The sequence below is a fragment of the Drosophila innubila genome (assembly GCF_004354385.1).
Source record: "Drosophila innubila isolate TH190305 chromosome 2L unlocalized genomic scaffold, UK_Dinn_1.0 4_B_2L, whole genome shotgun sequence".
Classification (NCBI taxonomy): domain Eukaryota; kingdom Metazoa; phylum Arthropoda; class Insecta; order Diptera; family Drosophilidae; genus Drosophila; species Drosophila innubila.
Genome location: NW_022995372.1, coordinates 5317231 through 5343587, shown reverse-complemented (window position 1 = coordinate 5343587; position 26357 = coordinate 5317231). Strand labels below are relative to the sequence as shown.

At 34.4% G+C, this 26357-nt stretch overlaps 1 protein-coding gene across 1 annotated transcript; it reads right to left on the bottom strand.

Annotated features, from left to right (window-relative positions):
- Positions 1-780: 780 nt before the first annotated feature.
- Positions 781-2810, bottom strand: LOC117779688. The gene is made up of 3 exons (XM_034615961.1): positions 2605-2810; positions 1156-1278; positions 781-1085 (listed from the first exon to the last, which is right to left on the bottom strand). Exons 1-3 carry the CDS (start codon positions 2808-2810, stop codon positions 932-934), a joined length of 483 nt encoding a protein of 160 aa, XP_034471852.1. The 3' UTR covers positions 781-931.
- Positions 2811-26357: the final 23547 nt, after the last annotated feature.

The window sequence follows — 26357 nt, the reverse complement described above, 5'->3', positions numbered from 1 at the left end:
CATAAGTATACAGTAAGTATACTACAGTGGGTAGTTTCAATTTGAACTAGTTACTCTCTTCTTCACTGTTAGAAAATTGCTCTGAATTTTTAATATTTACACTCTTAATCAGGGACTGTAAATAATAATTATTATTATTTAAAAAAAAAAAATGACACCAACTTATAATTGTCCTAGAAAAAACTCAATCGCACCCCAATCTTTATTATTTTATAATCTATGTATTTTCGCCATGATTTTTAAGTTTCTGACCTTTTAAGCTTTTCTTTAATAATAATCATTATTTTTAAGTAACTTAAAAAACTTAGACCATAATCACTATTTTGGATCACAAAAATAAAATAAAATAAAAATTTAAGTAAAATAAACAAAAATCCAAAATGATGATCATTTATGATTTTTATTTATTTTCCAAAAGAATTGGTGAAATGTCTAACACAGGAGCTGTTATTTTTATAATATAACCTATTATGATTACGGTCCCTGCTCTTAATTAATAAAAATAATAATTGATTAATAATAATAATAAAATCATTAGCATTTTCGTTTTAAATTTTGAAGATATTTACCATAGTTAAAAATAGACAGATTTCCGGCTAATACCACATATAATAATGTTCCGACAACCGATCTTTAAAAATAGTTAGAACTAACTATAAAATGGCTAAATTGGCAGCATTGCTGCATGCTCCAAATTGACAGTGTTTAAGAGGGGGAACAACAAAGTATGTTTTCGCTTTAAATGAAGTGAAAGTCGCACTTTTATTTGTATTAAATATTTACGATAAAGCATCAACAGAAAAAGCAATTTTGCGAAACGTGAAAACTGTCTGGCAAACTGAAAATCAAGTTTAGCAAAGAGAGCAGGTGTAGAGGAAGTGTAAGTGCTATTCTTGAAAGCGTTTCTCCTCACAATGATGAAGACAGAGACTCAACGTCGCGTTCGCAGAGATTCGCCACGTTTGAGTATCTCCTCGAGGCGTCGTCTTTCCTTAACTGTCAAAACCTTTTCGAGGGTCTCCAGCGTCGAGTTGATTTCCCGCTTCGAATGCAATGGCAGCCAGAGGGTCGTTATGGCAAAAGTTCTGTGTGCAACATGACAAAATTCTTGTTACAAAATCGATGTAAAATTGGCTAATTGACAATTTCTCTCACCTGTGAACGCGCATGGCGTCGATGGCGCAACGTTGCATCTGCTCGTGCATTGACATTTCCCAGCGGAAACGCTCATTGTAGCGCCGGAAAGCGGCCACATAGCGTCTATGGCATATGTCAGAGCTAGATAGGGCGGTAGGAAAAGCCGAGAAAAGTGGAAACAGCAAAAAAAATGTATTAAATCAACAGGAAATTGCAATTTTCACACAATTCGATTCGATCTGTTGCGATGCCTCCTCATCATTATTGTATCCTTGCAGAGGGTACTATAATTTTGACAAGAAGTAAGTAGTGCATTAAAAAAGTTGTGTCAAAGTCTCAAATTTATATACTAACTAGTTTTCCTAAAATTAAAAAAACTTTATATTTGTTTTTATTTATTTTTTATTTTGAAAAATAATTAATCCCAATGGATCTCAAAATATTTTTTAGATCGTTCTTAAATTAAACAATTCTAAAAAAATGTCTTTTTCTTTTGTGAAAATAAATAATTTAAGCATAAATATTTTTCAAAACAAATATACAGTTATATTCTTGATCAGAACGACGAGCTGTTGTTGTATTTAATAATGTTTTACCCATCTTGATTTAATTTAAATAAGTAAAATATGATAAGTATTGCTTATCCATTTAGTGTTTTCTTATACATTCTAAAATAGTTACCATAGGAATGATTGCTCCAAAATCGAGGTTAGCTATAAAAACCAATTATGTTTCTTGACATAATTCTATCAAATTCATAAGTTGTGCATTATATCATATATCATACCATATAGATCTCATAGGAACTTTGTAACTTTTTGTGTAAAAACCAGGGACCGTTAATAAGTGTTATGTAAGCAAATTTTAACAAAATAAATCAATAGGATAGAATTATGGTATTCTTATTCTGGGCTTCAGCAAAAAACACCAGCTCCGGTTGGCACAAGTATAATAAGAATATCTTTAAATTTTTTTAACACACCAATTGGTTCAAAAGACATTCAACTGAACTTTTGCTTATTTTATTTTTACTTAAGAGTTATTGAATACCTCTTATTTGTGACATTTAAAATAAAAACCAAAAATAACACTTATTTTTTGTTGTAAAAATTAAGAATAAGTGCTATTTTACAAATTTGTTAATAAAAATTGTTATTCAATTATTATTTTTTACTTTTTTAATAAAAATTAAAAATAAGTGTTATATCGTAACTTTTTAAAAAAAGTTTGTAAATAATTCTTAAGTTGCAGTTTTTATTTTTAAAACTTATAACAGCAATGGTCCCTGGTAAAACCATTTTCTTTATTTCACGACATTGTTTTATTTTTCATTTTTTTTTTTTTGGGAAAAATTCAAAATGCTTTTGGTTTATTAAGACCACTTTAAAAAATCTACAATTGTTAACTGTCAGCTAGCGTATTAAGTCTTCGGTTTACCGCAGCGCACATTTCCTGCTTGCTACTTACTAGGTAATCTCCTTTTCATCCTGCGGAGGCCTTTGCCCGAAGCCCACACGTCTGGCGAGCAGTACACGATACCATTGCTTCTGCAACGCATTCATCGGCCGCTTGAAGGGATTGGGATTGGGCCTGGCATTGGGACTAGCATTTCTATTGCGATTGCCATTGGTATTGCCAGTGTCTGCCTCTTGGTTGCCTTTCAGTTTTTCCATTTTCGTATCACCGTTTACAAGATTTTCTGTACTAAGTAAGAGATTGCTTCCTTCCCGTTGGGCTTTTGCCAATCCACTGCCCCTAGAAATGTTGCTCTTTATTGTTGCTCTTGCTCCTACAGCTCCTTCTGCTCCTAGTATTATTGGTGTTGTTGTTATGTTGTCAGCCAACAGCTCCCAGCACCATGACGAGTTTATCGAACCAACAAGGCAAATGGGTTACACGCCAGACAGAGAGAGAGAGAGAGAGAGAGAGAGAAAGAGAGGAAGAGTGAGTGTGTGAGCTAGAGGGAGAAGGAGGGAACTGTAGGTGCACTTCCGCTAACTGTTGCATATATGCGAATGCATTTTGCGTGTTTCTGCTGACAACGCCAAATGAGTTGTCTGTAAAATGAGAGATTGATGTTCCATACAAAACGTTTCAACTTTGATTGAGTGCGGTTCAAGGATCAAAATGTGTGTGCGCCAAATTGCAAATCGATCAATTGAGAATAACTTATAGAAGACCTGTTTGATAGATACTAGATTAAAGATACTATCAGGTCTGTTCCGGTTTCACGTTGCATTTGGGCTAAACATTTTAAAATTATATTCTATCACTTTATTGGACTCGAAATCACCAACTCAAAGTGAATTCAATACGCAAAATTTTTCCAGATTGATATCAGAAAAGGCTAAAGATTTTCAATTCCGACAAATCTTGCCGAAAGTGAAAACCGGAACAGGCCTGTATACATCAGGTATCAAAATACGTATATAAATAATAGTTATTAAAGCTTAATTTACTTTTATGATGAACTATTCTAGAGATTATTTACAGATTATTTTTTATCTTATTAAATTTTAGCTAAGAAGTGTCGACCAAATCTATTTAAAATGTTAAAATAGAATTCGAAAACTGTATTTAACAATTAATACAAAACACATCTTAATTTAAAAAGAATTATATTTAAAATGCATATTCATTGTTGTTTCCAAAAATGTTTTGATAAATTCAAATTAACTTTCAAAAAAAAAAAATAAAAAAATAATAAAATTTATTGAAATAAATACTTGTTAAATTAAGTCTACATTAGATAGTTATTATCCGTCCCTCAAAATTGTATTTAACAATTAAAATAAAGTACATTTTAATTTAGAAAGAAATTAAATTTTAAAAGCTTATCCATTGCTGTTTCCAAAAATGATTTAATAAGTTCAAATTAACTTTCAAAACAAATAAAAAATAAAATTTATTGAAATGAATACTTGTTAAATTAAGTCTACATTAGATAGTTATTATAATTTCTCTCAAAATAAAAGCTTAATCCAAAGTCTGGAATAATTATGTTGATTTGATTACAAAGTGTTAACAGTTATATATAACAAATTTAAAGCTAACTATTTAAGTTAAAAATGGCTTCTAACTGATTTTGTATTTCTGCTTTGTTTATCTTAATCAAAAGTCAATCAACTTTTTCATAGTCCAGAATTTTATATTAATTATATACATTTCTTTCAGTTAGTGACCTGAATCCATAACTGGATAAAATGGAGCTAGGCAAGATAAATCTTTTAACTGTAAAGTACACACAAAAGCTTTTCAATTGTTCCATTTAGATGATGGACGGTTTCGACATATTGAAATTGCCTTCCACTTTCGATTGCAGTTTGCATAGAAATAGATTGACAAGCGGAAGGACAGGAAGAAAGTTAGTAATCAATAAAATTCAGCAAACAATTTAGTTCAACAGGTCAAAGTTGACTTCATTGTGATATGAACCTATTTCTCAAAATCTGTCTTACTTTAGCTAACATAATAACTAAAACTAATGCCTCAAGCAGCTGAATTTGATTTCTGATTGTCTGTCTAATCATGTTCTAAAGTTAAGAAGATAACACACACGTGTGTGTATGTGTGTGTTTGACTTGCAGGCGTTTGGTTAAAGCTCTACATTTAACGCGGTCTAAAGCAAGTATCAATGACAAAAGCACATTTGTTGCCTAGCAAAACAGTAGGCCAAAACGACAAAAGGCACAGCCGCATCCTAGCAAACAGACAGAGATAGAGCAGAGAAAGAGAGAGGCAGAGAGGACAAGCGACAAAGGGGCGGGGACGGAGCTGCTCGTAGGCGTTGTTGAGAGGTCGCAGCTGTTGCTGTTGTTGCTGTTGGCATTTTGCCGAGTAGACAACAAACAAAACTATTGAACTGAGTGGCGCCTGTCGCAGTTTATGGCCCGGCCAAAAGGCAATCATAGAAATGTGCTCTAATTTAAAGTGGCATAAAAAACAAAGAGCAAAAAAACAAAAAGCGCAGCAGCTGCCAGGACAACAACACACACATATGAAACGAATTGAAAATGTTGCCAGAAATGCAGTTGGCTAAAATGATTTCTTATATTTTCTGTCTGTTTGACTTGGCCCCTTGTTCGGGTCGCTTGGGGTCGAGTCAAGTCAAGTCAAGTCAAGTCGAGTCGTATCGTAGCAAGCCAATATCAACATTAGTTCGCAGTAATGTCATGAACTTTTCGCTTGTCTCTATTTTTTCTCTTTTGTTTTTCTTTTGGTTTTCCCTGGTCTCAGCTGTTGGCAGCGGCGTCTTTGTCAGCGCTTATTGATGGCAGCTACAGCTAAATGTTTTTCAATTTATTTTATTTGCCAGTTTTTGTCCTATAATGTTCAGCTAAATAACAAAAAAAAATATAAAAAACAATTTATTGGCGCCTTATGTCTTGGCTTTTATGGCCCATGCAGGCCAATTGTTTTGGCCTCTTTGTGCCCTTTTGTGTGTTTGGTGCGCGTATCAGCAATTTGATTGATGTTGCAACAATTTTGCAGCATAATTTTAGGCTGACATTTCAAATTACTTATATTCGCTTGTGATAGAGCGAGACAACTAGCTACTACACTGCACAGACACGTAGGTGCCGTTTATTTTCAAATTGCCATCTTCAGCGTTGTTAAAATACTTTACAATTTGATCATATATCATTTATTTTAGGAACTGTATTTCAATTACTTGATAGTGATGGATGAGATAATTGCGTAAATTATTTATTGAAAATAAATTGAAAATAAATACTTAGATATTTTGAATTATTTTGAACTACAAATTAAAACTGCCTTTTTTGGTTAATAAAGTTACTTTTAAAATGAATCAAAATTAACTAAAAAAATAATTTTTTTCAATATCAATTGACAATGACTGTTTAATTCGGACTTTATTTCCAACTCATATGTAATGAAAATAGTTGATTAAAATAGTTAAATCAATATAATCAAATTTTAACTTTAATTTATTTATTTAAAAGCTATCAATTATTTTGAGTATTTTTTTCAATTGCTGGGAACTATTGACAGATGCTTTGAATATAATTCTTTTTTTTTACCTTAATTTGTTAAAATTGTTTTATTTTAATTTTCTAGTAATGCTCTCAGCTATTTTGACACAAAGAAATATAGAAATATATGTCAGAATTTAAAAACTGGTATAGCTGTATTGCTTACAAAATTTTCTCTATTTTTTCTGTACTGCTCCGTCTTCATCATAAGTATTTGTACTTCCAGGCTATAATCATTAGTTGAATAAAGTGGGAAACTTTAATATCTTGGGGGCATTGCTTAATTGATTAAATAAAAATTGTTTTAAAGTAATTAATATATTAACTGTGTTCAGTTCATCAGATATCAATCATCACTTCTAGCTAAACAATGAAAATATGTGCTTACGTTATATTTCCTTATTTGTATAACCGCAGTTTATTTGAATTTAAATTTTCCAGCTGCCTGAGAATAAGCTTCATTATAATTCATTGACTCATTAAACCAATGAATGCAATTATGTTAAAAGCAAACAGTTTAAGGCATTACTGAGACAAAGACGAGAACTGACAAACTGTCAAATGAGTAAAGGGATAAACGGATAAATGGATAAAGAGGCAGGCAAGTTAGAGAGAATGGGTATCTAGACATAAGCGTAAGCAAATGCATATAAGTCTTCAGTCACAATGAGTTGATAATCCCAAAGGCAAACAGACAGAGAGTCACCACATATGGAGATAGACCACAGAAGAGGCGGAGTCAGAGGAATTAAGTCAGAGGAGTAACTGGAGTCAGGGTAGAAAGGAAGTGGAGTCTGTAAATATATTCGTATATGTATGCAAAAAGCCAGAAAGCAACAATAATAAAGGCGCATCATCATCAGCGGTTGAATTGTTGCCGCGCTGTCAGCACAAAAGTATGAAATATCATCTAAAATTGGAAATGCGTAAATGCGAAACTCTACGCAACGGAAACTCAACTGAAAGCGACGTTGATTCCATTCCACACACAGAGTGCATGAAAGTCAATTTTTCATTTAGATAACTTTGACATACGCAAACGTCATGACTGGTTTGAGACCTCAGGGTAGCATAACTGTATGTGTATATGTATATATGTGTATGAATATGTGTGCTTCTACACATAACGATTTAGATTCGAGTTCAACTAAGTTCCTGACATGCTGCTACTGATGGCGCCATCCAGTTTTTGGGATGCGGGTAACGTTTTGATAAATGAATTTTCGACGCAGCGGCACAAAGCTCAAGGGGTGTGTGTGCGAGTGTGTGTGTGTGTGTGTGTGTGCCATAAATGAAATGTTAACAATTAAACGCAGCAAGCAGAAATCCAACAAGCGACACGAAAAGACTATCAAAATACATAATAAGCCGGCAAAGCTGTTTACACGCGGCGTATGCGCAATATTCTCGCATATAAATTCAACTCGGTTTAAGGGATGCTTGTTTAGTGTAAACTAAGCTAAACATTAAAACGAAGGTGAAACGCTAATAACGCCAGCACAAGTGCGCCAAAAAGGGATAAAACCCGAGTGAGATTTTCATTATTATACACGCTATCTAAAATATAAATAAAAGGGTATATTGTGTTCGTTGGAATGTATGCAACAGGGAGAAGGAGCCATCTCCGACCCCATAAAGTATATATGTTCTTGATCAGCATCAACAGCCGAGTCAATCTAGTCATGTGTGTCTGTCCGTCCGTCCGTCTGTTTGAGTGCCTATATCTCAGAGACTATAAGAGATAGAGTAACCAAATTTGGCACACAGATTTCTATAAACCCCACGCAAATCGAGTTTTTTTCAAATTTAAGCCACGCTCTTTTCCGTCCCCACAAACACCCACAGTTTTTAAGATAATACAGTTTTTATGGCAAATAACGTTATTTATTAATATTATCCATAACCTCACTTAACCGCAGCAAGATCGGACAAGTAGAACGGGAGTAATAGCTAACCAAAGCAATTAATAAAGTTATTATTTCAATACAATCATCTAAAAGTATGCAGTAGTTTTTATTAGGTAGTAATTTCTTTAAAGTACTTTTATATATATTGAAATAAGTAAGGGGTATCCTATGGTCGGTATCACGACTACAGCCTTTCCCACTTGTATTTCACTAAGTTGTAGTTGATGTTGTTTTTGTTGTTTTTGTTGCTATCTTTGTTGTGTGGCAAAATGAAAACAAGTTGTTTTGTATTTGCACAGTGTACCTTACACATTGTTATAATCATAAAAAGTATTAAAAAGTAACAAGACAGCACACACCCAGCTAAAGAGGGGGATGGAAAGAGAACTCCACCAGAGAAAGAGAAGGTGGACAGGGGTGGGAAAACTCTACCAAGATGGTTGGACAGGTGGGTCTTGCTGCCATTTGAAGTTGATTGCCCATTTTTCGGAAGCTACACTTGTGTTTACCCACTTGAGATGCTAACGGGAGTGATGAAATGCGGCACGGGGAGGGTTCGACATGCTGTGTGTGTGTGCTTGTGTTTGTCGGAGAATCTGGTCGCGGCTTATGTACAAAATTTGCGCTTAGGTTAGCGTGAAATGATGTTCGGGTAATAAAGTGTGAGGCCTGTGGTTCGTTCAGAGTATTGCACAGGTGCGCTCTGTCTAGGGATGACATCTTCAGGATGAATAGTGCTATCAGGCAAAGCAATAAGTGGAAAAATAGAGCGGGAAATTATGATGGAAAAGAACATGATGGAAATAAGGAGTTATTAATATTAACAACGTAAGCAAAATATAAATAAACCAAATAATATAAAAAGGTATAATGTTATAAATAAAATATAATAGACTAACGATTATTATACATACAACATATATGTATTACTACTGTTTCAATTTCCCCATAACGTTATAAACCAATACATTTATTTTATAAATTAAACTAAGGATCGTAAGTTTTTAAACAAAAACTAAGTCGAAACAACTACCTTTTTTTCCAATTTGAACTTAAAATTAACGGAATAACAATTATTTTAAAATAAAAAAAATTTCAAAGTCAGATTTATTTTTTATTATTGTAAACGTAACTGAATATTATGAACTTTTAATTTTTATTTTAAATAAAATATAATTCAACGCTGATATTAAATAGGAATATTATAGCTAGAAGATCTAAGAGACCAACTATGCAGCTAAAATTATATAATCAATATAAAACTAATTTATTATAATAAATTAAATAAATAAATAAAATTAAATAAACATTAAAAGTAGGAGTACGATATCAGAGGTTCACGAGTGAGAGGAAACAATAAAACCAACGGAAAATATTTAAATAAATTGAATTTATACCAAAATTATGAATGTGAGTAAAATAACTGAGGAGTTTTTAATTTAGAGAAAATCCAGCTAATTCAATTAACTATATAAATAATTATTTTAAAAACAAATTTAATACATACGGAATAAATTAAGAAAAAACAGTAGTCGGGAGTCAATCTATTAAGGCTTTTTAAACTGATATGCCCTCTAGTTCACGCTGTAGCGCATTACAATCATATTTCACGCTTTGGTTCATCCAAAGCAGTCACCGAAAGCGGCAAGAACTGGGCATACAATATTTATATATATACGTAATATTTAATGGGAGTTCCATAACGCCAGCTTTTCTCATGGATTGTAAATTTTAATTAAATCTCTTTAAGATGCAATCAAACTGTGGGATTTTCAGCCTTAAACTACATGTTTATGTCATCTCTTTTAGCACCTGCAAAATACACAAAATATATAAATATATCTTATTATGTTAAAGCTTGTGCTGGAAACTTAACCTTCAATATGGCAGCCGTAAATGTGCACAACCCAACACACACTTTCACACACCCACACACCACACTCACATGCGCACCTGTAAGTTGTCCTTTCCATTTCAATGGAGGCAGCTGGACGCAGATGCGAGTCCTTTTGAGTTCTAGTTGGTGGAGGATAACAAAGACGCCAGACCGAGAACTTGGAAGCCACAGAGCAACAGCAGCAGCACCAGACGACCAAGCTGGGAAAACCCGAGCAGAAAATATTTTTCGTTTTTTTGTCTGTGCACCTTAAAAATCCTTAGACAGTTTATTTTCATTTTATTCCTTTGGCCAGGAGCGGCAAGGAACAAGCAGTAGCTGCTACAGTCGATGCATACCTTTTTGGCACTTTGTTGAATTTATCGCATAAGCTTTTCGCATACTTCCGGGTAATTGGCAACACCATGTTCTACACCTAAATGTGCCTGTGTGTGTGTGTGTGTGTGTGTGTGCGTTGCGCATTTAAAGGCGTTAAGGTGCAAATTTATTTCCACGAAACCTTTTTTTTGCCAACGTCCATCGTAATGAGCACTTTGTGTGCGTTATATTTCTCGACCCTGACATATGGCCAAAGGTACCAGGAACCAGGAACCAGGGACCAGAGACCAGGGAGCCTGATATTCCCACTCAACTGGCACCCCTCATGGCACAAGGATATTCTGACTGTCTGGAGGCTCGGCTCGTTAAAGACGTCTGGAGTGCTCTGGCATTTTTGCACTTGTGGTTTTCCATGTTATTGTTCAAAATTGTTAAGCACATTTAAGCCTGATTTAGTTGCATATTTATTGTATTTACTGGGTTCCCTTGCTTTACACATCCCCGACCATTTTAATGAGTTATGTTAACTGTTTGGGTTTCTCTGTACTTTATGTGCACTCCGCACTTAATGTGAGCTGTTGAAAATGCCCCAAAATGATTTTAAGCAGCATCTATTTATGATGGGAAGTATTTGTTATTAAGGTTTAGTGGGAATTTTAAAACAGCTAGTTTATGCATTTTTAGATTAGTTTTTAGAGTTGGTAAAAAGATGAAATGTGATTTAATAGAGTCACAGAAAATTGAGTTTTCTTCAAGAACAAATAAATGGGAAATACAATCAGAGTTTCAGCTAATATAAAAGTATCAGTAGTCATTAAACAACAGTGCATAAAACATAGTATTAGCAGCGCCTTAACAGTTATGCTTATGTAACTGTTAAGTTTTGTTCCGCAAATCAATTGTTGTGGTTAAAATCAGGGAATAACACTGGAACCGATACCGGAAACGTTGACCGAAACTAACCGTTATATTTTTAGTACTGAACTGAAACCGTAACCGTAAAACTGGCATAACTTGATCAAAACCGAACCGATTTTCGAGCGGAATGTCTTTTTGATTATGATTTAACCTCTTAATTCATTCTTCATTCAAATATTTTTTAATTCGTTAAAAAAGTTTTTTTGCTCTAGGTCTAGTTTTTTATTTTGATACTAAGGGTCCCCCCTAAGGATTTTCGCAAATTCAAAGTTTTAAATCTCAATTTTTAAATTGTAACTCCTTATATCGTAATTAGTATAAAACGACACTTTAAACTTGATTCTGAAACCTTTAATTTTTTTTTTGTAAAAAATCATGAAGAATTGGATAAACATTTTGATTTGCAAAGTGGCTAAATCCGAAATCTAACCAACTTCAAACTGTCATAACTTGATCAAAACTAAACTGATTTTCAAGCGGAATGTCATTTTTATCATGATTTAGGTATTTAATTCATTCTGCATTCAAATATTTTTATATATTTATTTTGTGTTGCTTACAACTGAAGAACACATTCAGTAAAATAATAGCGACAGCTACTCAAGTGATGAAGAGATGCCCTCATGTATTATTCCATTGCCATTTCAGCCTCGATATAAAAACGTTGCCAAACTAACCTCAGCAACTACTTGCCACACTTTTTTGTTCTGGCCAAAAACTGTCTCAGCTAAAGGACAAAAACCATGTCTCTTATCGTAATCTTTTCCAGACAGCTGCGTTGACTTCCGTTTATGGCAAAATTCTCACACCAATGCCATATCTCTTTTACTTTTTCTCTCTCTCTCTCTATCTCCCTCTTGATGTTGGCGACCCTTTTTCGATGATGATGGAAAGGCCAACGTCGCATTGCTTTATGGCCATAAATATTTCATTATGAATTTTTTCAGCGTGGTCGACAAACGCATTTCGAAATGCTATCTACATTTTGTCTAGAAGTAATTCAGCTAGCTTTTGGGCCGAAATAAATGATAAAAAATGCAATCCGTTGCCGCTTCACTGAACCTTTTGGGGGAAGTGGGGTTAAGAGGTGGAGGAGGTGGAAATTTTTTGTTTTTACGCGTCAAAATGTGCCGCACGGTAGGGTTAAGAATAGCTAAGTATTGATGTTTGGGGTTGGGCTTATTTTTTCTGTTATCCTTAACTTATTCTGCTTTCTTCATTCTCTGTTCTGTGTTCGTGACATCTGCAGGTCGCATTAATAATTAAATCAAGCAATAAAAATTCAGCACGAGTTGCGGCCATGCCCCCGCCCCCCAAAAAGAGCATAAATAGGTACATAATTTGAGCTTTAATGTTCTTGACGTTTAAGATACCCTTTCTTACATAAGTTTTATTTAAAGCAGAATTCTTAGACTTCTTCTCTTTCAAGAACCGGAACTTTGCATTAAGAAAATTTTATTATTTTTCGACTATCGAAGCCATGGTTCTATGTTGATGTTAAAGGTCCCCCCTTTGAAATTATGAAAATTCCAAATTTTAAATCTCAAGTGATTACTTTTAATCAACTCCTTATACCGTAATTAGTATAAAACAACACTTTAAACTTGATTCTGAGGCCTTTCATTTTCTTGTAAAATTATGAAATATTTTGACTTGTAAAGTTGCTAGGTCAGAGGCTTGAGCAACTTCGAACTGTCATAACTTTGCCAAAACCCAACCGATTTTCAAGTGGAATGTCAATTTGATCATGGTTTGGCCTCTTAATTCATTCTGTATTCAAATTTTGTTAATTTCAAAAATTTAATTATTTTTGACCAAGACTCGATTTTGATGGTAAGGGTCCCCCCTTTGAAATTTCGAAAATTCGAATTTTTAAATCTAAAGTTTTTACTTTTAATCAACTCCTTGTATCGTAATTAGTATAAAACAATACTTTAAACTTGATTCTGAGACCTTTCATTTTTTTGTAAATAATCATGCGAAATTGAACAAATATTTGGATTTGTAAAGTGGCTAAATCCGCATTCTGACCAACTTCAAACTGTCATAACTTGATCAAAAGTGAACCGATTTTCAAGCGGAAAGTCGTTTTGTTCATGGTTTGGCATTTAAATTTATTTTGCATTCAAATTTTATTAAATTCTTTCAAAATTTTATTCCTCTGGATCAAGATATTTACTTCGATGTCATAATTATTATTGGGCGACACCTTACATTTTACACAAATCTTGTTAATTGATCTGATTTTAGTGTCTAGTATATTATACCCTCTCTTTTAAATTATAAATTACTGGGTAGAAAATACATAAATCATTAAGTTTCCGCATAGAATTTTGTTCTCCCCTAAAAAGTATGCTATGCAAAAGTTCAATTGACATTTTCTTGCCTGTGTTCTTGGCATTTGTTGTTGCTGTATTGCTGTTGTAAATAATATACAAACAAACAATTAGATATGTACGAGCATGTCTATTATTTATTTTTGCACACGAATTGCTAAACTCATAATAAATTAACATTGTCTTGGAAAATTGAAAATGCCGCCCTGCATCAACAACATTCTTACGCACGAATAATTCTGTAATGAAAATCGCTTCGTCATTGCGCGGTCCACGGACCAGAACAGAGATTCCGGTGGATGCCACAGTGAAGCTGGCACAGCTGCCCCTCCCCTGTCTCTCTCTTCGAACGTCTGAGCTAGCAACATTGTTGTTAATATTTCGCTCAGTACTCGCAAATGCGATTAAAATTGTTAGAGAAAATTAAGTCAAGAGATTTCCGCGCATTGTTGTTTTGCTTCTACAAATAAAGTATGTTTTTACTTTTCTTATTTTTATTTAATCTAATAAAAATAGTTTGTGCGCTGCTCATAAATTTGCAGATAGAAATTCCAGCAGCGTAAAGGAAATTACAACAAAATTAAGAAAGTTCTTGGCAAACAAAACGACCGCTCACAGTGCGTGCAACTTCAACTTTAATCAATAAAAGCCGCATGGGGGCTTTCAAAAAACCTTCACACACACAATACCATGCATACATATATACACTTTTTTCTTTTCATACATATAGTACATATGTATGTCTTTATGTAGTCATACTTCAGAGTTATTGTTGTTATCATGCTACCCCGTTGCGCTTTGTTATAAACTTGCTGAAATTTTTATGAAAAGCATTCTCATCCGGGCTTAAGTCCTTTTCCCCCCTCCATCCCTTACCCTTTTATAAGCCCTCCCCCGCCTGACATTGGGTTGCGCCCTTTGACGCTGTGCTCATATCTCGTTTCTGTTTCCAAGGCGTTTGTAAATATTTTAATTGAAATTAAATTTTAGCTGCCTTACAAGATTTAAGCTGGCTTTTTCTTTGCTTTTAACTTTTACCTTTTGAATTTATATCTTTTGGCCTGGTCGTGACTTTGGCAATTCGCCAGCACGTGTAATATGAAAATTCCTTAGGTCAGCAGTTGCAATGCAAATTCTAAATATATATGCAGTCTCTGGAAGGGACTGAAAAGCTGTTCCCTTATATATTTTATTAATAAAGAAGAATCCAAATTAATCTATAATAATTTTAATTTTTTTCACAATCCGAAAAGTGGCTCATGTATTTATTGTAGTTGGAAAAGAAATCCAAACCATCAAGCTGCAAATAAAATAAAAAGTTATCTAAAGATTTAGTAATTACCTACTTAAATTAATAAATTTTATTTTGAGAAAAGTAATCAAAAAATTTTTAAAGTTTTTGGTTATACATATATTTTCAAGTCTAACAAAATCTGAAGTTGATTTTCTAAAAATCGAAAGCAAACTGAAAATAGTTGATATTTCGACAAAGTAATGGAAAAAAATGTATAAATTTTATATTGGAAAAAGTAAACAAAAAATTATTTAAGTTTTTGATTATACATATATTTTTAAGTTTAATAAAATCTGAACATGATTTTCTAAAAATCAAAAGCAAACTGAAAATTGTTGAAATTACTACAAAGTTGTGGAAAACAAAGTAATCTTAAGATTTTGTAATGAAGTATAAGGATTAATGCATTTTATTTTGAAAAAAATAAACACTAAATAACTAAAATTTTTGAAATAATATTCACAAGTCTCTTAAAATCTAAAGTAGATTTTCTAAAATCACATAAAATAAAATACATCCAAAAGCTAATTGGAAATAGTTGAAATTTCGGCATAGTTAAGGAAAAAGAAGTTACTTAAATCTAATATGATAATAGCCATCTGTTGGAAATATTTAAAATAATATGTGGCCATATCTGTGTCTTTTTGTCTTAAGTTTTCCTACACATTCAAAAACTGCACAAGTTGAAGCCACAGTCAGAAAGTGACTTTTGCATTCAGTTTCAAAGGCGGTCCGAAAGTTTTTCAAAGCAATTAGATAAGGGGTTTTGCTGATTTTAAAGTTTTTCCACTCGCATATCTTTTGAACAGAATTCGTTTCAAGTATTAGGCATTAGGATGGGAGGGAAGTAGGGAGTTTAGGTTGTAGATAGTGAAAAATCAGCTTGGCTTTGTGTCGTGCTATCGGAAAGAAAGACTTTTTGGACAACATTTAATCAGCATAAAGTGTTTGGGAAAGCAGCAGAAGTTGTAAAAGTCGCCAGCAGATGCAGTTGACCAGGAAAATACCTGTGTGAAAGAGGCAAGGGAGGGAGAAATCTCATTAAAGAGCAGACACGCAGAGAAAGAGGTTGAAAAGAGAGAGAGCGTGCAAAGTTCTATTTAGCTTAAATAATATTTAGGCAAGCGTTAACAAATATGGCCACTAACTTGAGTGTTTTTCTGGCCCGAACGCAATACAAAGAATAATATTTAAGCACTTAAGAGAGCCTGCTTCTCGCCATAGCCATCCGGAACGGTTCGTGGTTCGGTCCACTTGAAAGTCGGCTCAGAGTGTGCGTGCGTCCACTCAGAAATTAGTTAGAAGATGAATGGCCGAAAAGTCGCAAAGTTTTGCAGCTTTTACTTGGGATTTAGTGTGGCGACGGCTGTTACTGGCTGGTAAGGTGGCAACACAACCCCCCCCGTCCTTTTCCCCGCCCCTCTTTGTACTCCATCCACTTGCTGGATGCTGCTAACTGCACGTCTTTGACTCTACATCATGCTCTTTAGTCTTTATTTAAAGCACAAACTTTTTTAATGAATGCTCTTAGTACTGCACATATTTTTAATGCATAGTTCATTAAAAAGCAACTTTTCTGCCTCCTCGACTTTTTAGCAGTGCATTTTACTTAGTTACTTCAGATTTATTATGCTCACAAAGTAGCTTAAGTGTTGGGCTTATAACATTAGTTAACAGCAGGCTCAAAATGAACTTGCAAATTGGCCTCACAAATAGTTTATATACGCATTGACACTCTTACACTGCAATAAATTGGTGGGGGTGGGGGGTCTTTAAAATATCTCACTATCCAATGTATAGTCACTATAATTTACAGAATTTTATAGTAAATACTAAGGACAAAATATTTTGATAATTGCCTAGAGAATTTGTGTTAATAATATGTCAATATCTATAAGTTAAACTTGCATATTAAAGAGATAACTTTAAAATTAAATTTTTAAAGATTTTATAAAAATAGCTTCCTGCTAAAAAAAATAATGTAATTTTTCTATATATTAAAATATTTAAATTCAAAATGTATGTAAGATAAGAAAAAAGTAATATTAGACCATTTATTAAAATAAGTATTAAGAGAATTATAATTCCACAACTAAATAAATTTATAACATAGTGCGAGACAGGCTTGAATTTAAAAAAAGCATCATTAGTAACTTTTCCAGTTTATTATAAACCTATTATGAGTAGTTCTGAAATTTAACATCTCCATCGTTCCATTAAAAGTAGTGATATATTTTTTTGCGCTTGTCAAATTGCATTTTCAGCGCTTATCGTTTTCAAAATATATGACAGGCAATTTAATCTATCATGGCAGTATATTTTATGTTGTTATACTTTTTTGGTAGATAAACCAATTTTTATAATTTCACAACTAAATAAATTAATAACATAGTGCGAGACAGGCTTGAATTTAATAAAAGCATCATTAGTAACTTTTTCAGTTTATTATAATCCCTTTACGAGTAGTTCTAAAATTTAATATCTCCATCGTTCTATTAAAAGTAGTGATATATTTTAATGCGCTTGTCAAATTGCATTTTCAGCGCTTATCGTTTTCAAAATATATCACAGGCAATTTAATCTATCATGGCAGTATATTTTATGTTGTTATACTTTTTTGGTAGATAAACCAATTTTTATAATTTCACAACTAAATAAATTAATAACATAGTGCGAGACAGGCTTGAATTTAATAAAAGCATCATTAGTAACTTTTTCAGTTTATTATAATCCCTTTACGAGTAGTTCTAAAATTTAATATCTCCATCGTTCCATTAAAAGTAGTGATATATTTTAATGCGCTTGTCAAATTGCATTTTCAGCGCTTATCGTTTTCAAAATATATCACAGGCAATTTAATCTATCATGGCAGTATATTTTTTGTTGTTGTACTTTTTTTTGGGAGTTGAACTTTTATATTCCGTGATCTGTTGACAGTCATATCACGTAGTATAAGCGAAAAGCTGATGTGCCGTGTTTAATGGGATTTGTTTATTGGTATCATTTGCGCCAACTTTTGTTGTTGTTTCCGTTGTTTTTTGATAGTGTCAACAATCCTCCCCTTTCGCCTCTGATAGCCTCACACCCTCACAGTTACTTTAGTCCGCCCCATGACTGCAGTTACCTCACCATGCCTGGCCTGGGGATCAGCAAAAAGTTTCGTATTGCGTTTTAGAGTGCACAACGCTACAATAAGTAGCTAAAAGTGGACCCAAAAACGAACGTACAGCTCGCTAATCCCATAGAAGAGCAACAGCAACAGCAACAACTACAACAACAGTTGACAGCTGGATGCCGTTGAGCATAGGGTTGGAGTTGAAGTTGGGGATGGCATTGAAGTTGGGATTGAGTTCCAGGTGCGGGCACGTGATGCTTGAACGCAATATTGACACTTTCCAACAACTTGACGCGCCAAAAGTCATAAAGGGAAAAAAGTTAGCCAAAAACGCCTCAGATTGCACTAGGGCAAGGGGATGGTGCTGTGTAGTAGTCGGTGGTGCTGCATAAAAGTAAATCCATGGATTTTTGTGTTGCCACTTAAACTTTTTTCACACCCAGACCTGAAACCTTTGGCACAGTGTCTTTAAGTGCTTTTGGGGGCGACTGCTGGACGTCTGTGGTGCCGCGAGAGATGAGGGATGGGGATGGGGAGGAGCAACTTGCTTGGGAAGGTGTATGTGTGTGTAGGGTACTTGTCTGGGTATGCGTGTGCCGAGCATTATTTTCATTGTCGCATTTTTCATCATCACACTGCCTGAAGTTTTTATGGTTGCCCGTTCTCAGTCTTAGTGTCTCTATCCCTTGCAGACACTCTTTCTCTCTTTACACTCATAAAAATCTAACCGTAAAATCAACCTAAAACACACTAAAATATTAAAAATTGCCATAGAAAAGGCGTTAATTTAAGAAAATTTTTTCTAAATATCTAGAAATATCTTTCTGAAATTAAGAGATAATTTTCTAAAATTATAAAAGCTTGTCTACATTTTAAAGCGATGCCCCTTTAATTTTGGATTAATTTTTCAAAAAATTGGCGCGAATTTTCTAAAATAATAAAAGTTTTTTTTTAAGATTTGAAGGTGATTTTCCCTAAATAATAGAAAATATTTCTTAAAAAAATACTCTGAACTTTTATCAAATTTTTATTTGCATTAAAGTAAAAACAAATTTTGTTTATTATTTTTTTTATTTTATTTTTATGAATTTAAAAAACTATTTTATATGATGTAAGGCATTTATATTTATTTATTTATTTATGCACGACTAAAATCAGTCGGCAAAGAAAAAATTACCAAGTATAAAAATTAAGTTAAAGATTACATATACAAATAAAATTATAAACTTCTGGTTTTTAGTAAAATTAACCCTAAAACATTTATATTAGGGTAGTGCTTTCAACTTTGAAGAAAAATATCTCTCATAATTAGAAAAATTTTCTCAATTTTAGCGCAGTTCTAATTTTATGTCGATTTTTTTGAATATAGAAAATAAATTTTTCTGAGTGTATGTGTCTGTCTATGCCTCCGGCTTTGGCTTACGTCCTCCACCTGTGCGTCGCTTAGAACCGGAAGCTGCACATCAGCACTATGCCATGTGCGTGGGTGCTCCACCTTGTCTAGCCTTTTTCTAGAGGAGGGGGTGTGGCAGCAGAGGATTGGGAGTCACGCTGTCTGCTGTCTTTCTAGTCTCGTCGTTGTCGTTGTCGTTTCGAGCAATTGCCACTTTTAGCCCTGTGCGCATTGCAACGTTCCGTTCATTGTCTCTGTACAGGTTTTTCCTTTTCCTTTTCTTGCTTTTTTTTTTTTTTTGGTAGCAAATCTCTTTTGAATTATTACTGTAATTACCGCCGAGTTTCGCCCGGCAATATAGCTGCGTCCTGCCAGCATCATCATCACCATCATCCTCATCATCCTCATCATCTACAGCTACCGCTTTCCTTCCCCTTCTGTTTGCTTCCTCTTCTTTGTGGTGTGCCTTTCTAGGAGGTGTTGTGACACCGCTGATGACTGTGTTGATCCGACGATTATGATTTTATTACGTTTTCGTGTAGTTGTGCTTTGTTTCCTTAATTTCACTGGCAACTCCTGTGCGCCCACAGATCCTGTGGCGTGAGTTATGGCACTCGATTTGGATGCTTACCAAAAACTGTTGCCATCTCCTTCTTCTTCTTCTTGTTTATCCACAATCAAATCTAATCGCTTGTAATGTAGCTTCCACTAGGTTTTTCCCAGTCTCTGGGTCTCTTGTCACTGGATTTCTTCAAATGATAAACGATGTTGTGCCGCGCGTTTAATTGTAATTGTCCCCCAGTGCGAGATCTGTTTATAAGACCTCTAATATAGAGAGACCCTCTATATGCTCAGCTATTTCTCTTGCTCGCTTACCTAATCAAAATTAATGCATTTTGGGCACTTCGAGTAGATCCTCATTTTTTTTTTTTTTTCTGATGACACTTTATAGCCGCATTTTTATTCTACGCACAATTTATGAGGTGTTTGCAATTCTTTTTACCTTCTTTCCAATCCTTTCTAGATATTTATTCATACTTTTTGGGACTTAAATGTTTTAAGGTTAGTCTACCAGTTAAGAGGATTTTGGGTTTGAAACATAATGTGGTAATAAGAAATATTTCATAAAAAAAGTACTTGGATAGGAGACAAAAATTGGTTCGGATAAAGTCCGTATATTTGTATATAGTAAACCGTTTTCATAATATAAATTCTTTTTTTAAGTACGGGGTCTAAAAAGTGGTTCCGAAATATATATAGTTAGTTGATTCGAGAACCGCTCAATTTCCACAATTTTGTTTGTTATATTGAACAAAAATATTGTTGATCAGTTGATCGTTTAGACAAGAATGGGAAATGGGATCATCAAAGATGTTACAAGTGCGTGAAAGGATATTTTAACAGAATATATATATTCCTTAATGAATTACTTTTAAAGGTTTTTATTGCCAAAGTAAAATTATTTATATATTAACTGAAAAGATGAGTTAAAGTTATCAATATTTAGATTATTGGCTTATAATAATCTTGTCAATATAACAGTGTCAATATGCCTTACATTAAATTGTCATTTTTAATTTAGTTTTAATGATAGTTAAAGCAAGCTTACATTTAAACACTTAGTTTTGGAAAGCCAACATATTCTTGGTGTTGCTAAATTTTTTCTCACATTTTATTTTGGTTTAGTTCAGAACCGAATAAGTGGCAATATTCTTTTCTCAAAATAAATTACGCTGAATATCTAAAATAAACCCAAGACTTAAAACAAATTTTGATCCGAATAACGTACCTATGTAGGGATTTTTTAAATTTCGTATATAATGATTATAATTATCAGAATTATAAGAAGCATAGCTTACATAAAAGTCAAGGTCTAACTTAACTTTATCACTTTTTGAACATGACTAAATAGGTTATATTTTATCAAATAAAAAATAAACTATACATATCTACTCAGATATGCTATGGCAAATAGTTGCATTATTAATTCAGTTGTTGAAAAACCTCAATTTAAGCAAGTCACTCGCTGGTCTCTTTAAATGTCATTCTGTTAATCCTACTAAAAGTCTGACACACAAGAAGAGTTACAACTCTCTCTCTTTCGCTCTCTCCTTGCTCTCTCCCCAGTCACTTTCCCACTCTATGACAGACATTTAACTCTTGCTGTCGCTTCGCTCAGCTGTTAAGTACAATGTAAACCGCGTCGCACATTCCACAATCCGAACAAGAACAACAACTATGACATACACTAACAGACAGACGGAATGGACTCTGTAAATGTGTGTGCTTGTGTGTGTGTGTGTGGTATAGTCACAGCACTGCCATGTGGCTCATGTGGCATGTGGGTGGGCGCAGGGAGGGGAGGCGAGGGGAGGTGGGCAGCTGGTTTGGGGCAACGAATTTCGACACATGTTGCCGCAATAAAAATGTCAACACACACATAAAACATCTTCTAAAATGGCATTTGCACAACGGCGTAAAATTCCAGCAGCCGAAAAATTTGAAGCATAATAAATGGCGCTATGCCTGGGCGAACAATTGCCATGCAGAGAGAGAAAGACATAGAAAGAGAAAAGAAGAGAGAGAGGTAGAGTAGTAGCACGTGCTTAAAGCTCTCACACTGCCATACGCACATTGTTGGCCATTAAATGCGCATTCCTTGGCCATATAGAAATTTATAGACCAGAAGCACAAGACGTCCAAAGCGAAAGTGTTGGAGTGAACGTGTGTGTGTGTCTGTGTGTGAGTGTGTCTGTGTGTGAAAAATGAAAATGCGAGCAAGAGAAAATGGTGAATGTGTCGCACAAGTCGCAAGTCGCAAGGCGCGACTTTCACTTTCCTTTATGGCCACCGAAACTGGCAACATATTCGTTTTTAGTTTGCTCCAGCCAATTCCCCTCATTTACCCTCCCCTTGCTCTTTCAGCAGTCTGCTGCTGTTCCATCTTCCTTCTCATTCTCCTTGTCCGCGGTGTGTGTGAGCTGAATTTTAAAAAATATTGTAGTCGACTTTTAGGCGTGCGCGTCTTTAATGAGATAATCTGCGATTCTCAGTGCTCATTTGCTGTAATTGAAGGTTCACTTACTTTCCCTCTCCTACCACCCATCCTTCTCGTCACCCCCCGCTGATTACAAGTGCTGCCAGAGGGGGCGTTACTGGGAGGGGGGCTGTGTAATGATAGTGCCTCTGTCTGTACGTGCGTACAACGTTCCAGGGCGTGGCTGCACTTTGTGGAGCCCTGTGCCACATGCAACAGCAACAACAGCAACAACAGCAACAACAACAGCAACATCAGCAGCCACATGGAGCAGACGGGGGCATGGTAATCTGCAATAAATGAGGCATGTTGGAAGATTTATTTGATTGCTTTATTTAATATTTTAGAAAAGGCAGATGTTCCGCTCCCGATAACCGTCACTCCACGGGGTCTACAATTTTCAGACAGAAGGTCGCGTAGAGCAAGAGGGAATGAGATAGGGAAAAAGAGAGAGAGAGGGAGATAGAGAAAGGGAGGTGTTGTTGTTGACGTTGAGTTATGACTGACGTAATGAATTTTTTGAAGAGTCAAGCACAAAACAGCAGAAAGGTAAGTGGCAATTTCAGTGTGACAGCTGCAGATGGTTAAAGTGTTGACTTAATAATATATACACCTAGAACATAAAATATTATATTCAGTAGGCCCTTTTTTTATTTTCCTACTATTTTTTCAATTTTCCTAAGTTGTTAAAGCCTATTTAAACAACATATCTAAGTTTTTTTAAATAAATTTTTATTTAAAACAAAATCTAAAGTCCCAATTAGAATTTTATTATGTGTGTTTTTAAATTCGAAATAAAATTCTAGAAAGTAAAATACAACAAGGCCATAGCAAAATTGAGTTAAAAATTAAATGCCTATTATTTTTTGAATGATTACTTTGAATTGGTGATTAATATTCAGTAACTAATCATAGTTAAAAAAAAATATAATTTACATTTAATCGCCGTTAACCTATTTCTATAGTTTTATCAAAAATTTTTAGAATTTATTTCACATAAGATAGTTGGACTTTTTTATGTTCATGTCCAAAAATTTTTTAAAGTTTGTAAATGTTTGCGAACCATTATTTAATTATACGATAGTTAAATTTTGTTTGTTCATTGCATTTTTCAGCTAAATTGAATATACAGATTTTAGCGGTAGGATGAAAAATTTAAATATGTTCCAGAAACAAAAATTTGTGCAATGTAGTCGAAAGAAAAGCTTCAAATTTATGATTTATGATAAACTATAACAACAATAATAATCTTATACTCAACCTATTAGAAATATTATTCCTCTTATCGCAATACAACATTGCGCATACGCCCTGTAGTTTCCAGCAGGCCAGTAAATGTAACGCCCACATCCATATGGTTAACTCTATTGGCAGAGGAGTTGCCACAGCAATTACTTTTATGGAGGCTGGCTTGGCAACACTGGCAGGGCAACACGCATACGCACCGTCGACCCAACAAAATGACCCGCCATCTATCAGCAATCTATGCACATAAACGTGCAGCAACTAACAACTAAATTTCATTAAGCCGCATCGCACAAATTGAACTACAACAGGCAGTGGCAACAACAGCAGCAACAGCAGCAGCAACAACCCCCACAACAACAACAACAACAACAGGGAAAAGGTCCATGCAGAAAATTTAAGTGCCCGAGCGACCGAAACTTTGGGTCATACGACCAAACGAACCAATTTCGTAGCGGGCAGCCATGTGCCCCCAAAAAAGTGGCAGCAACAACGGCAGAGGCAGCTGCAAGTCGTGCATGAAGCGCAGGACGAAGGACGAAAGCACAAAAATCAGGCAACGGACCATGACAAGCAAACGCAACGTAGCGCATCCTGTGCCACCGCCATTGCCACTGCCACTTGCCACTTGCCACTTGCCACCGCTGCTGTTGATGCCACAAGCCAACAGATCGCCTGCTGGCCAAGTTCAAAATGTTGCCGTTGTCGTTGATGTTGTTCTTGTTGTTGGTGTTATGTGCAGCTGCTTGGGACTGTTGTCTATCGGTTGAAACAGTCTCTTCCTTGCGTTCCCCTTCTCTATATGCTTGGGTGAATCTCACGTTCCACAATGGGTAAAAAGGCTATACTAGTTTGTAATAAATATTAACTTAAAGCGGCGACTTTTCAATGTCTAGTTATGGAGTTTGATAACTATATCACAGATATTTTGACATAAAATGTACAGAAATTCAGGGCAAATTTGAATATATATCATTGATAAAATTTAAGAAGACATTGAAAAACCGGACTGATTAAAAGAATAAATAGCTTAAAAGAACGTTTAAAAACAAGAAAAGAAAAAAAATAGTTTATGATAAGCAATAAAAAAAAAGACATCGTTTTTTCCTATGCTTATTTTCAAAATGAATCTATTTAATATCTAACTTTTCTTTTCTTATAATTGTTTTAAAATATATTATTATTTAATTTAATTTGTATTTAAAAATATAAGTTACAATTATAATTACTTCTTTTAATACTTTTAAAAATTATTAGGAGTATACAATAAAGTTTTCTTAAGCAAATTCTAATAGTAAAAGTTTTAATTTGTAAAAATAAAAAATTTTAAATTTAAAATTATTTCAAAGTTTAGCAAAAGCAAATAAAATAACAAACAATAAACTACATAAAGTACTGTTTATCGTATAGATTAGAAAAATTATCTAATTTGAGGTTTAAAAATTTCAATTAATAAGGGCTAACTTAGGCAATTCATCCACTGTGCGCTCGTGTGATAATAAAATGAAAACTTTCGGAGAGTCAAGCAAAATCGAGGGCTAACAGGCGACCAACGGCGCACCGCATGTCTGGCATATTTAATTTATTTATTTTATGCAAATTTCGGATAATGTATCTGCGGCCGCAGGACACAAAACAACAACAACACAAACAACAACACGAACAACAGAAACAACAGGAACAACATCAAGGGGTTTCTCTAAGGTGGATCATCAGCAGTACAGCAGCACGAAAAATTCTAATGAAAGCAATTGTTGCCAAACCGCGTAGCAAAATTATGCTGCATAGCCACGCCTCCCACTACCCACCATTGTAGCCGCCCCCCTTTGACAACTCCTCCGTCCGAGCAGGCAACGGCTGGTTGTGGTTGCCAGCGTGATATTTAGCATTACACGCTTCATTGTCTAAAGTGGCGCCCGGGGAGGCGTCTCAACTGAGCATCTATATCCACCTTCCGCTTCCTCCGCTATCACCCCTCTCCGCCCTAACCAACTCTTCCACATCTCTCTCAATCCACATGCATATTGTATTTATTCAAAAGTTTGAAGTCGCCTGCTTGCACTAACTACTAATATGCGGTTGTCTGTGTGTGTGTGTGTGTGTGTGTGAGAGGTGGGCGTGGCATTTTGTACAAGTTATATCCAGCGGCATTTGCTTTTTATTGTTAAACTGCTGAAAAGTTTTACCATAATTTTGCTAGCTTTCATATTTTTGTTGTTGTCTTTTTTAGCTGCATTAATGAAAAGCATCGCAAAAAAACTAGAACGGAATAGTCGAAATTTTAGTATCCTTCTGCAAATACTTTAAATAGAGAACGTAAATGAAAGATTGATGCTGTCAGCTGATCATTGAGAATATAGCTAAATGATAAAATATGGAATCCATCAAATATTCACTCCGAATACGACTTCGTCTGCTTATAAATTAAACTTTTCAAAGACACACTTAAGTTTGAAGAATAGCTTATAAGGTATATTTAATAAATATGTAAAAATTCCCAGACCTAATTATATATTTTAACATGCCAAAAAAAATTTGTAAAACTCCCAAACACGGTATGCAAAAAAATGTTCGCGCTGCATTTATCAAAATATTACGTATACATGCAGTGGGAATTTTTACTAATTAAAATGGTTTTTCCGCTGACGCTTTATATGTAATTCCCACACAGATTTGTAAATTTACAAAAAAAGCAAGGGAAATGAAAAAAAAAGAAATACTTTTCTGCAGCTCATAAATAAATCGAGAGAGCCTGCCCCCAAAAGG

Coding starts and splice junctions, on each gene's coding strand:
- LOC117779688 (XM_034615961.1), bottom strand. CDS start 2,810: ATGGAAAAACTGAAAGGCAACCAAGAGGCAGACACTGGCAATACCAAT. Junction 1,279..2,604: donor GATGAAAAGGAGATTACCTA/GTAAGTAGCAAG, acceptor CGCCCTATCTAG/CTCTGACATATGCCATAGAC. Junction 1,086..1,155: donor GACGCCATGCGCGTTCACAG/GTGAGAGAAATT, acceptor TGTTGCACACAG/AACTTTTGCCATAACGACCC.